The sequence below is a fragment of the Electrophorus electricus genome, chromosome 18, assembly GCF_041902795.1.
Source record: "Electrophorus electricus isolate QZ-2024a chromosome 18, ASM4190279v1, whole genome shotgun sequence".
Taxonomy (NCBI): domain Eukaryota; kingdom Metazoa; phylum Chordata; class Actinopteri; order Gymnotiformes; family Gymnotidae; genus Electrophorus; species Electrophorus electricus.
The window spans coordinates 11,082,501-11,095,913 of NC_137514.1; the positions used below are offsets into that span (position 1 = coordinate 11,082,501).

Here is a 13,413-nt window from a genome sequence, read left to right on the forward strand (position 1 = left end):
TGGGAGAAACAACCACCAGGAAACGGAGCAGAAGGGAAGAGAAGAGACACAGACAGACAGTGATAGACAGAGAGCGCAAGACTGGTTCATTGCATGTTAAATATTCACAGCATACAGCAGAGTTCTTCTTTTTGTTAGTATTGTAAATGTTCACTCTTTTTGTCTCAACACTGACCAGGCAATATGTAAATGAAATGGTCATGCTAATACTAGTGAATATATTACTAAATTAAAATATTACTGAATGTCAATATTAGTGAACGACTGAATGCCAAAAAGCTTACTGAACTGAATAGAGAGAGTGAGAAGAGGAAAGAGGGAGAAACCACCGATTTGACCTTCAGGCTTGAGATGGTTGATCACAGGACGATCTATCCTCAGACTTAAGCTGTGTGCTCTTACAACAAGTGAAAACATCATCTATAAAAGGAAACCGACGAGGGCCATGATCTCATTCGGTTAACGCTGTCCGGCCCGTCCCCACAGGGTTTCACGAGGCATCAGCTTCCTGAACGTTACAGGGTGGAGGTCGCAAGCCCACAAACTCGTAGTGTACTCACCCCCAAAACACCGTACCGCTCGCACATGGTCCAGCCACACAGGAAGTCAATTTCAAAGTTGTGGTTGAGGGTGATGATGACATGTTCTTTGCCAAACTTATCCACCGTGGCGTGGTCAGTGTACAGCGTACACTCTGTTCCTGACCACCATTCCAAAAGCATCACCAACTCTGAGAGAAAGAGAGCAGAGGGAAAAACTCATTTGAGTCCATCAAAAGGTCATTCGTAGGTACAGTCTCAGCTTCTTAATTGTGTCTTGGTTGTGTGTCCTTAGTGTCTCCCTTGTGATGATATTAGTTATTATTTTGTTTGTTTAGGCATAACATTGGTTAACATTTGATTTCATGCGTAATGTTTTTTTGCATGCTGAATCCGAATGTTTCGAGAATTTCCCCGTCACTCCTATTTTTTGTTACAGTATGCTCACATCACGCACAGCACTGTTTCCAAATCTTTTATTCCGTCACGAAAGAAAAAAAGAACCCCGCTGCACAGCACCAACGCTAAACACCTCCACGTCTTTGCTCAGGCTGTCACAACTGGCACAATGTGCCACAAAGCACTGTGTGACTGGGTCATCAGGGGTTTCGCACCCGAACCCCCTGCGCGGGCCTGTCATCGATGCTACCCTCTGCCCGGCAGCAGGACAGCGTATTGCTTCAACTACGCTGAGGCCGGATATGGCGGCGTGCAGCGAAAGTAAACGGATAGTTCGTTTTACAGAGTGACTGGTGCCACTGGAGCACGCAGCGGACTTGGTGCCTGAGGTGTGGAAATGTGGGTGATGGGCGTATATAAGGCCAGGGTAGACAGGTGCTAGGAGGTTTGTCACATCCTTGCTTGTTGAGCTTAGCTTCAGAGGCTGTAAACTAAAGGAAGCTGTGATGGAGTTATCTGAAGTAGCTGAACGGGCTGGCGAGTGGCTGTGGATGAGGAGAGCACCGGCTCGCTGGGGAAACGCGTTATAAAAGCAGGACGGTCGAGGTGTTCAGTGTTACGCATGTGGAGGACTGGACAGCTGAGTGGACCACTGTGTCGTGTCACTGGCGTGTCTAGAAAGGTGGATCCGGTTGGAACCGGTAACACTGAGCAAGTATTAATGGTGCCAGTGAGGCTGCGTATGGCCTTATTCATCGGGCTTACACTCACTGCCACCAGGGAGGCCAATACGGCTTTACGTCTAAAAAGGTTGCGTGTGTAATTGGTTTAGAAGTGAGCTTGGGGGGGGGGGGTACCACACCTGGGAGCCTTCGGGAGGTGTTGTGGGTTTAATTCAGTGAGGCACTGATAAAAGGAGGTGCCTACCTGGTGAGCCCAGTGAAGAGTTTGCAAATGTTATGGAGTGAGATGGCTGGGCTAAATGTGAAACTCCAAACCATTAGGCACAGGATGTATATGTGTGTAATTACATTAGAATCAACAATCATGTAAATTGTGTTACTAATAAAATATGGTAAGGCTGGTCGATACTGCAAAAAAAATTAAATAGTGATTCTTTCAAACTTATGGACAACTCTCAGTTATGATTAAAATGTTTTTAGAACTCACATAATGCAACTAGAAAATGACAATTCCACAAAGTTTCTTTTAAAAAATTAGAATGGACTTTGAACGTGCAAAAATAACCACCGCAATCTATACACAAACTGCTTTCTTTTAAAAATCCGTATACCTGCACAACTCCAAGTTAATTATAAAGTATAACATTTATGCAAGTATAAAAGCAATGTAAGAAACCATTTGAAAGTTTATTTTCAGCAATATCCATTCAAAGATGATTGTCGATAATTCGTCCTGTTGTGAAATGCTACATCATCAGTCATTTCAGCCAAGTGCTCATGTCATATGGAGCAGCATTAGAGAACGAAGCAGCCAGTAACTGTTTTAGCAGATGTTTTAGATGTTGGAGTGCAGTGTGTGTCATGAGCCATGTGCTGGAACAAATTTACGCTGCTGGTATTTTTGGTTGCAACTGACTTGACGGTGTTCACTTCACATGAATTTTTCCCACATCCGACTTTTCAATTCCACATCAGTCGTAGTTTCTCCCTTTAACGTCAGTGTTCCCACTGTGCTAAGCTCCATGTGGCTTTGTTTTTATTCTAATTTTGTTGTCGTCCCCCATCTCCTGTTTTGCATGTCCCCGCCCTTCATCGTCTGCACCTCCGTCTCTTTTCCTTCTGATCCGAGTACTTGTACCTCGTCTAACCGGCTTCTACTGTCGGCCACTGTAATCGTGTTTCGTTTTGTGTCTCCTTGTTACAGTTTGTTTAACTGTGTTTTCTGGCTATATGTCTTTCTCTAACAGTTATCTGACTATGGACTGTATTAAGGTTAATGGGAAAGGATTTGCCATAAATAAACAAGGCTCCTCACCGCACGTGTGTCCTGCCTCAACCCACTTCACGTTACAATATCAAGCGATATCACCACCTTTCTTTTCTAATAGCTTTCTCGTTATGTGTTTTCATCTTTGTGTTTTTTGCTGTTTTTTAAATGATCTCGTTTAATGATCACATTTTGAATATCGGGTCACAGCATGAATTCAGATTAAAAAACAGTGGCACCACAGTTGTCATTAACACGCGCCCACCCACACACCCACCCACACCCCTCTTACAGTGTTTGTGTATGATATTTTGTGGAAATAAATTTTAGATGTTGACTTTTGGACATTTGTATATTTTTTAGGTTTGTTCATGTATTTTTGCTGTACAAAAGACACTGAGGTGCAATATGGAAATGGAGGATTTATGTTGGCAGATTATTGCTGGACACTGAAGAATTATATTCCTGAGGCCCAATATAAACAAGAAATCTGTACATTTTGGAACCGAGTGGGTACATATTTCAAGTGTAATAACAGCCTTATTTCTGAATGAATATATACTTATTTCAAACTTGACATTGTTTAGGCACCATCCCAGGCACACGGCCCCGGTACTCACGGCTCCAGAGCGAGTAGGAGAGACGAGTGTTGATCCTGCGGTACAGCCGCTGGTTCACGGGCCAGATCACACAGCTGCAGAGCTGGATGAAGTTGATGATCAGGCCGCTGACCACGAACACAAACCCGATGAGGAGCTGCAGAATGAACTGGCTCTTCAGCCAGGCCAACACACCCATGACGCCTCACACACACACACACGCGCACACACACACGCACGCACGGGCGCACGCACACCTGCCAGAGAGAGAGAGAGAGAGAGAGAGAGAGAGAGAGAGAGAGAGAGAGAGAGCGCAAGAGCGTGTGTGTGCACACGTGAGCGAGTTTGTAGTCGACTGTTTGTAGTTGACCGTGAGCACATATGGGTGTAGTCACTGAACTTTACATCATCAAATCAACATGGGTAACATGAATAGTGTAATGTGTGCAAGCAGCACGTGTCATAAGAACTGGGAGAATAGGGGGAGCTTTTAAAACAAACAATGCTGCAATTTTGTATTTAGATGGAAAATAATCGGCATTTAATTCACTACAGAAGTATTGACTATTAAACAGTGTTCTGATTGCATGTCTATTAGCAAACTGTCCAATATTAACTAATGTTAGATGCTTGACCCAAAGTCCTGGCTTAGGCATGAAGTAACTAATAATGTCAATAAAAAGCATCAAGAAAGTTTAAAATTATATTTCTGTCTATTTTTTTTTCCAGACCATATACGCAGTTGGAAGTAGACAGTTTGAGTGACGCTGTCAGATATTTGATAATATCCAATTATCATCAAGAAATTCCCAGAAAATATTGAGATATCACTTTTTGTGAATGTCGCACACTCAACGAATCTGAAAGTTACACATGCAAATCTTAGCAAAAAAGAAATTAGTCTCTTAACATGTCAAAATCAGCAAACGCTCACAGACTTCTAGAATGCTGTGAGCTTAGAGAGAGAGAGAGAGAGAGCGAGAGGTTGTGATTTTGTGAGTTCAGAGGCAGGAAAGACCACAAAGACTTTCAAACACTAAAGAACAGAAAGATCTGCCTGAGGAAGTGCCGCTCTGAGGCTACGGCGGAGGCGAGAGAGTCTGCAGAGACCTTCGGGATCCGACACAGAGAGAGAGCGCGAGAGCACGCGCGCTCAACACAGCGGGGAAGCCTACTCCGACTTACCAGCGTCAGCTCTTCTGTTCCTACAGTCCCCTTCTGCACGGCCCCTCACTCAAGACCACAGACCTGCGAGAAAGAGAGATGACGGAACGTTCGCTGTGGAATCATTTATCTGCAGCCTGCACCTATCAGTTCCCCCCCGCGGTTCATTCAGGCCGTGACGAGGGCGCGTGTATAAGAGAAAATATGCCACCGCTTATTTTTAACACGTCCGAGCCCCTGGCATGCGGTGACTGCAGCAGCCTTGGCGCTCCTCCCCCTGGCTGCTGTCCCGCCCCCTGCCTCCAGGTGATCCGCAGACACCGTTTCGCTGCTGGACTCACCAGAAAAGAGACTCCACCCTCTGCTTTGCACAAGAGCACCGATCCACCAGGAAATCTGGGAGCGCTAAGGCAACGTATTCCCCACCGTGCCTGTAGGTGGGGGGGGGGGGGGGGGGGGGGCGGGCACACCATGGCCCCCTAATACCCTGGTGCTTCTGTCCCTCTCTGCCTCATGCATACACATCTGAACTTTCACCCAGCTGGGACAGCGCCAACAATACCCCCCGGCTCCTCCCACACTTCACTCTGTCTCTCGAGCTCCGTGCCCCTCTTTCACACTGCGCGGTGCACACGTAGCAAACTGACTGGTGCTTACCATTCACACATGGCCTGCCTGAACCAAGCCAACACCAGCTCTGACCTTGACCCCAGAAGCTTGGAGCCAAAAGGGCTCTACAGTACGTTCTCTCTTAAACGCGTAGCATAAGCACGGAACCTACCCCGATTCAGGCGGGACAGCGTGGTAGCTGGGATTAGGGGTTCTTCTGCCCGTTTCTGCGGTTTGAGTCACTGTCACTTTGCTGGCTTTTCTACCAGTGTGCTAGCTCTGTCATTACCGCACTCACACTGCAGATGAGGCTGAGACAGTCCAGTTACCACACCTCACTTCACACTCAGCAGTTCTGAGGAAAAAAAGAAAAAGAAAAAAACAAACAAACAAACAAACAAAAAAAAACCAACAAAAAACAGAGCCTCTCACTTCCAGCCCTGCACATGTTCAGCGTTCTCCTTCAACCCAGCTGACCCTTGGCGAGGGCTGGGAAACCCTCCCTACTCCCAGGGGCGAGATGTCGGTGTGGAGAGGACAATCGAGTCAAGGCGAGTCCCTCGTACCCTCCCACTTTTGTCTCCTGCACCGTGACGGACAGGAAGGCTCTGGGCTCCTTTCCCACCGTTTCCGTGGTGCGCCGCAAACCCCGCGGCTCGCGCAGGACGCTCCGTGCGCGCGGAAACGCCGCGGGAGCGTGTTGAGTGCAACGCGGGCAGACGGGAGGCGATAAGGCAGGCGGAGCGAGAGGGCCAACGCCGAGGACTCTTAACGCCTGGAGATCTGCTTAAGGCAGAGGGCATCTGTTGGTCGGAGAGGAGTGAACGAGACGTGCGGGGAGATGGAGAGTGAGATGTCGAAACACACCACCTCTCTCTCTGTGCGTTCGGGCCGCCCCAAGCACAAACGCAGCCCTCCAGAACCCCCTCTCTCTCGTTTTGCTCCCTCACACTCTCTTCTCACACACACTCACACGCTGCCACACCCTGTCTTTTGAGGTCACCAAAGTCTCATGCTCCAGGGAAGGGATCTCTGGTAATGCTAACACCACACCATCTCACCTGTTCATACAAAACCAGCCCCCCAGCTACAGTACAATATCCTCGGGCTGCTACAATACTCAAACCAAATCAATCTTCTTGTTATGATGTGCCAAAATATGGAGAATATGTTAGTCCTAAGTATTTGGAAACACAAGGCAAGGGCTGAAGGATTCAAGGAAAATTTTCATGATTGTTTTGAGCAGTACTGATATTGCAATTTAAGTTATATAAAAGTTCCCATAACAACTAAACTCCAAGTGCAAATTTAAGATTCAGACAGGATCCAACACCTAGCAAACTTGTTCCTACACTAACATATTAGTAAGATGAAATCATGCGTTCAGCAGAGCGCATCACTCACACGGAAATTCCTGACCTGCAGACCATCTACTACAAGTGGTGCCAGACCAAGGCCAGGAGGATTGTGAAGGACCCCACCCATCCCAACAATAGACTCTTCTCTCTGTTGAGGTCAGGGAGGCGCTTTCACTCCCTGAAGACCAAGACAGAGAGGCTGAAGAGGAGCTTCTTCCCACAGGCCATTCGGGCCCTGAAACTGATAAACTGTGGGGACCACCACCACCATGTAACATAACTGTCTAACTGTATGTATATATATTTCAATTACCTTGTAACACAACTGTAAATATGTTGTTACTCTACAAAACGGATCTGTACATTCTGTACATTGTGTACATATACACACACAACCATATACATTGTGTATATAATCATAATATACATATATTGTTAATATATTTTGTACATACATAGAATAAATATATGTATATATATATTCTATGTATATATATATATATATATACATATATATATATATATATATATATATATATATATATATATATATATATATATATATATATATATATATATATATATATATACATACATACATACATACATACATACATATATATATATATATATATATATATATATATATATATATATATATATATATATATATATACATACATACATACATATATATATATATATATATATATATATATATATATATATATATATATATATATATATATATATATATATACATTTATATTTATATATTTATATTTCACATATGTAGAATATCTATATTTCTCTATGCACCCCTGTTTTCTTTTCCTCAGTTTGGACAGAGCACTCTCAACCATTTCACTGCGAGTTATACTGTGTATGACCATGTATGTGACAAATAAACCAAACTTGAAACTTGAAGTAAGTATTATTCAAAATCTTGAAAACATTCTGTATAAAATATCAAAACAGCAGCTGTGATGAAAACTGCATTCTTCTAAATCGCGATTTCAGTATCGCTTCGAGTAATCATTTAGCCTTGCACAAGACGCCAAGGTTTAGCAGACACACACCCCCTCACCTACATCATTTTTCTTCCAACGGGCAGTTGTATGCTAGTGAACGGTAGCGTCACGCAGGCTGGCCAACACCACCACCAGCACCACCTTCGGCGTCCCGGCTGGTTGTGCCAGAAACAGCAGGAGGAGCAACACCCACTGGCAGACACTGTCCCGGGACAGGCCAAAGGCTACGGCGCACGCAGAGAGCCCGGCCCGCTACGACTCCTTTTGTTCTCGCAAGGAAACTCTGCCGAAAAAGAGGTCGGTCATTGCCCCTCCTCCCCGTCGTAAACGAATAATAAATCAATTAAATTATCAAACTTTATCATAGGAAAAATAAACAGCCTGGCCGATCAAGCTGCTTCGCCACGAACTATGGAAAATGACACCTACTACTAAAGATCCGAACCAGGACATCGTGTAGAGAACAGTCTGCGCGCTGGGAGATCGGTTTCACTGAGAGAAGCTATCTGATTCACGGCCATCGAGCTTCTCCACAATACTGTAGCGCTTTTTTTTTTTTTTTTTTAATTAAACAAGGAACTTGGGCACACAAAGGAAGAGACGGAGAGAGAGATCATACTGCTTAGGGGGAAACAGCTGCAAGCAAGCAATGGACCTCTTTACAAAACCCAGACACTCTCATTGTAAGCCAAAACAGCCTGATATTCATCAAACACACTGGCCAAGCTCAACAAGCCACTAAACCACTTATCTTAAAAAGTTTGCATGAAAATATAAAGAGGATTAAATATTATGAGCCACACCGACCCCAGAAGCTCAGCTGTACACGCAGAAACACTGTCCCCTCAAGGGTACCCTCAGGAGTACATAATCCAGGCAATGGGTGGCTTGTTCATGGTGCTGTCCTAATGACCACCTACCAGTAGACATAGTAGACCACTGCCATGACCACCAGCGCCCCACAGATCCCCATAAAGACCATCACGGCTCCCTGGTTCTGCATCTTCACGGTGGGCTCGTGCTCTCCCCAACAACACAGAACAAAGAGTAATGGCACAGGACTGGTCTGAAGACCAGGTAACTGGGAAGACTTCTGTTCGCCCAACAAAATCCAAACTTCCAAAGTGAACTCCAGAAGCTAAAAATGTACCTCAAACTTTCTTTTCAAATGCCTTTTTTCTCCCCACAGGCTTTTGTTTCCAGAAGGGCTACCCAGTGCCTGCCTGGCAGGCAACCCATGCTACTGCTAATCCGACCGGGAGGGGCTGCGATTATGACGACATCAGCAAAAACTAATCAGCACCCCATATACATGAGGCACAGACAATGCTCCAACTCGTCCCATCAGCAGAACGTGAGGGGGACAGGGATCTTCTGAGCCATGGGACAAAAACACGCTCAAACCCTGCCCAGCTGTCGACGCAAGATACCAGCTCCGCTCCTTATGGGCGTGCCCAGCAAACATCTTGGAACTGGCTGGACAGTGTGCACTGGACAAAGGGGCAGCCTTTTAAAAGGGACAGGGAAACCTTTCGGCATGCGGTGCATCCTCGTCTCTTGCTAATCCTGGCAGGATTAGATGGGTGGCGATTAGGGAGATGAAGCAGCACTCTGGATAAGTCACCTCGCATTTACGTCAACCTGAGGCAAGGCGAGAAGGGGTGGGGCCCAGCCTAGGAAGGCGGAGCCACTGCGATCAATTCAGCGACTGAGTGAAGCTGACCTGAAACTAAAACTTTCTTGCTGCTCTCCGTGGATACGATATCAAACAAGGGCAACGGGAGTGATAGAAAACGTGGAAGGTCAATGTCCCCTACACTACAGTGCCTCAGAGCAGACGTGTGATCTCTCTTTTGAGTATCCAAGGGCAACCAAGGAACCTAGGTTCAGGTCAGCCTCAACTATGTGGAAGAGGTACAGGTAGAATTGTGCCTGGAGACGCAATTACACTGGTTCTACTGACCAAAGCCAAAAAGAATGCAAGAGACCAGCATGCAGCACGATTTTCCCCTCTCTCTCTCTAGCTCATTATTCTCTCGCTTTCTTGCCTCCTGGCCTATTCCAGACACACCACTCCCTGCAACGACACCAACAAGAGCCGCAGAACCAGCTCGCAGTCCTTTACCCATTTACCGTAACTGTTCCTAAAGGGACCGCGCATGCTTGAAAGCCAAGACTGCGCTATGAGGATCCGTGTTTGTCTGTAACTCCCAGAACAGAGGATCAATGGGTGGGAGTTCCAAAGTATGGTGTCCAGTAGGCAAATGACAGAAAAGGAGAAATATTTTTAAAAAATTAAAATATGGGTAATTCCATGCCAACTCACCTAGACCTTCCAGTTCATGTCAGGGATTTTCTTGAAAGAGAAGGAAAAAAAAATGCAAAAACTTCTATTCAATTCTTGAGACCGTGCAAAATCCTAGAGCTCTACTCCAAATATTCTTTTAGTTATGAATCTTTCAAGCTTGGCCTTCTGAGCTCAATTTCATTTTTGATATTCTTTGTATTCGCGTTAGGCTCCAACCTCTAAACTAACATTAGTGCGGACAGTGCTGCGCAGAGAGCCGCACGTACAGGTAAGAGAGAACTCCGCCGTTAAGGTTGGCTATCGGCTTGGCATTACAGGCTAATCTGGCGAAGCCAAGTTACCATCCTAGCTAACTATGCAGTTAAGTGTTATTTCACGGTATTGATTAAATATATCCATGCTAGCGCCCTTCATTTTTGAGAAACTAGCTTTAGCCAGGCAGCATCACAGGTGAACTGACTCGCGACTGTGATTGGTGGAATCACTGTGGCCAATCAATCAACGTTCCCAGCACATCGAGCCTTAGTTTGCACGTACACTGTACAGCCTATGCTCAGAGGAAAGCCATCCCAAAAACATATCCCAAAACCAAAACCTTTTTGGACCACACATTACATTTAATCTCGGATTAAAAATAAATACAATTAATAGCCCAATACAGTCATTTGGGGTGTATATAGGAGTGCCCTTTGTATAGGCTTAGTCTGTCTCTATAAATATGGATTATTGTGTTTCCAGAATGCCTTATGTCATCATCCTTTGGTGAATCTATTCGGTGGGTCTGTTGGGCCTGTGAACAAAGGCTGAGGCTGGTTGCGCTCTATGACAAGAGACCCTCCGGGAATGAGCACGCATACAAATGATTCAGGATGCTCTGTACACAGTGATCGTAACTCGGGGGGGGGGGGGGGGGGGGGGGGGGGTTCCATCTTTGAGAGCTTTGCCAGTGACTGAAAAACAACTGCTACATTTAAAGAAGACAGGTCAGCACAATCAAACACCACTCATCACCTGCAAAGAGACCAAATTTGTCTTGGAACTGACTCCCTCACTGCAGGCAGCACACAAATCTCGCACACTAATGCTGAGACAAACACTGTCCTTTTAAGCAATCCCCAGCCACCTCATGTACAAATTAATGTGGTACCACAAACTCTAGGTAAGTGTTTAAATTACTTATTCTGCAGGTTTTTTTGTGCCAGGATTTAACAGGTCCACCCCTAAAGGAGGACTTTGGATCTTGAGATTCTGACTGTTTGGTGATTTTGTCTTAGCACATGCACATACACAGAACAAAGTTTTGGATTTGACTAAAACACCTGATGAAAATAGCAGAGACAACACTGTATAGTTCAGACCTCAACTCCATAGTGAAACACACACACACACACACACACACACACACACTTCACCTGAAGCCCCAAAATGGTCTTTAAATGACTGTTCATGCTGGTCATGGTAGAAGACATTTTGCATCTAGCCAACCGAGTCTCACAACTCATACATTTTATAGCAATCCGTGGCAACTCCATTACAAACGCACTTTCACTGTAAGATAATAAAAAATTGTCACATGGGAATATGAAATCAATCACAGGGTGTCAAAACATAGAAAACATACAAACAGATTCACAAAAGGTATGACTTTTTTTGCTTGCATATCAATCTAAGCCTACAATAATGGGCAGAGAAAGTTTAAGGTTAAAAAGTAAAATATTGCTTTTCTAATTATCTCTAGAAAGGTTTACGTTTACAAAGGCCCAAACCCCACAGTTGACTGAGCACTCGCTGCAACCAGTGGCTACCTTCTGTGTAACCCTCTTCATGAATCATAGAACATTATGAAGCAACACAGGGCTCCAATGTGTCAAACTAGCCATGTAGACAATGCCAAGGCTTTTTCAGCAAATACAAATCAGGATAAAAATCACAGATACCACAACACTTACTATAGTGAGGCAGAACTCTTTACAGGCAGTGAAGAGGAGATCAGCAGGAAGATTATTTACCTCATTACCTTTTCCTGACAGGCTACTTGGTACCACGGGTGGGGGAAAAAAAAGGACGAGGGCACACACGCGCGCACAAAAGTCAAGATTAAAGTGTGCAGATGAGAAACCATGCACACTCCATTACAGAGGATCAAAAGACCTATTGATTCGCGCTATTGAAATCTAAACTACTGAGTATTCGGCTACTTGATACGGGGTGCTGCGTTTAGCAAGCAGCCATATGGACACTGCACAGATGGTGCGGTCAGGATTTTAACCAAACTGCGACTGGCGCGTATACAACATCTCGACACACAGCTCTCTAGACCACAAGCATAAAGGATGTTCCGTTGAAACGTGATTCCGGTCACGTTAGTGAAATGAATCATGTTTTTTTAGGAGACAAGCCCATCTACAGCCGAGGCACCGCTCCTCCGCCCGGTGAGCGCGAGGACCCACAAATCTTTGAACTCTAGTAACCCCGGCCTCGCGCGACAACGACGCGCGCCTGGTCAAGGAGGCATCACACACTACGGCTCGTTTATAACGCAGAATAAACCACAGAGCAATAACGAACATAACAGCCGTCCCCACTGCTCGGTCCAGCGAAGAGATGGAGACCGGTATAACCCTTCTTAACCGAAGGGCTCGTCCGCTCATCCCGTCGGTTAGCATGAAGCTAACACACTGCCGCAGACGGTCGCGGCTAACCCGCCTACACCCTGCGGGAGACGTCGGCAACGCAAACCAAAACCGCTTTCTTTTATGAACACCGCTCGGCGCACACACCAGGCAAGCGAATCTTAAAGCAGCCGGCGGCAGTTCTTCATGGCGTGTTTATTTGGCTGCCTCCCCCAATTTAACGCTGGCTAGCTGGTCAGGACGAAAACCGGGTACCGCCAAGCAGACTACCCAGCTACGGTTAGTCTAAAAATAACGAGCAAATACCCGTTTCCTGGAGCGTGCAAGCTGTCATCGGTAGCGCCAAGTCGAATGTCCGCGCTTTCTGGTTCAAAACGATCAAGAGCATATGCAAGACGGTAATCCGCACTGTTTCGCCGAGCGCTTACTCTTTGTCCGTTATCAGCAATACCTTGTCGCCATCGCAATATGATGCTTTGCACTTCCTGTCCTCTCACTCCCTCTATTCGACCTGAAATAACGGCGTTGCACAGTTCCAGCCTCATTCCTCTTAACCTTTGCACCCACTGACGTTGGCCAAAACTAAATTGTGATGATTTGAGTTGGATGTTCTGGGACCCCTTTCCCAAAATAGTAGTATTAAGATCAAATTAAATATGCGAGAGAATGTATTCAGTGTAATACTCGCTCTACCATTCAAAGGTGGTCTTTGTTTTACGGTTCCTTTGGTGAACCTAGCACTGTTTTATTCTATACTTATACATACATCAGCAATACATTCTGTTTTCTTCTCTAGGTTATGTAATGAAGTATTACTAATAAA

General features: G+C 45.3%; 1 protein-coding gene across 7 annotated transcripts in view; it reads right to left on the reverse strand.

Annotated features, from left to right (window-relative positions):
* Positions 1–13,118, reverse strand: part of agpat3 (1-acylglycerol-3-phosphate O-acyltransferase 3) — a 20,597-nt gene extending 7,479 nt beyond the window's left edge. Inside the window, exons 1-4 of one of the 7 annotated variants that reach the window (XM_027010184.3) lie at positions 13,042–13,118; positions 4,673–4,735; positions 3,509–3,744; positions 561–730 (exon numbers count right to left, since the gene is read on the reverse strand). In XM_027010184.3, the coding sequence (XP_026865985.2) occupies positions 561–730; positions 3,509–3,686 (348 nt within the window). In that variant the 5' untranslated portion in view covers positions 3,687–3,744; positions 4,673–4,735; positions 13,042–13,118. The other 6 variants (XM_027010182.3, XM_027010183.3, XM_035534661.2 and 3 more) reach the window with 6 other exon arrangements.
* Positions 13,119–13,413: the final 295 nt, after the last annotated feature.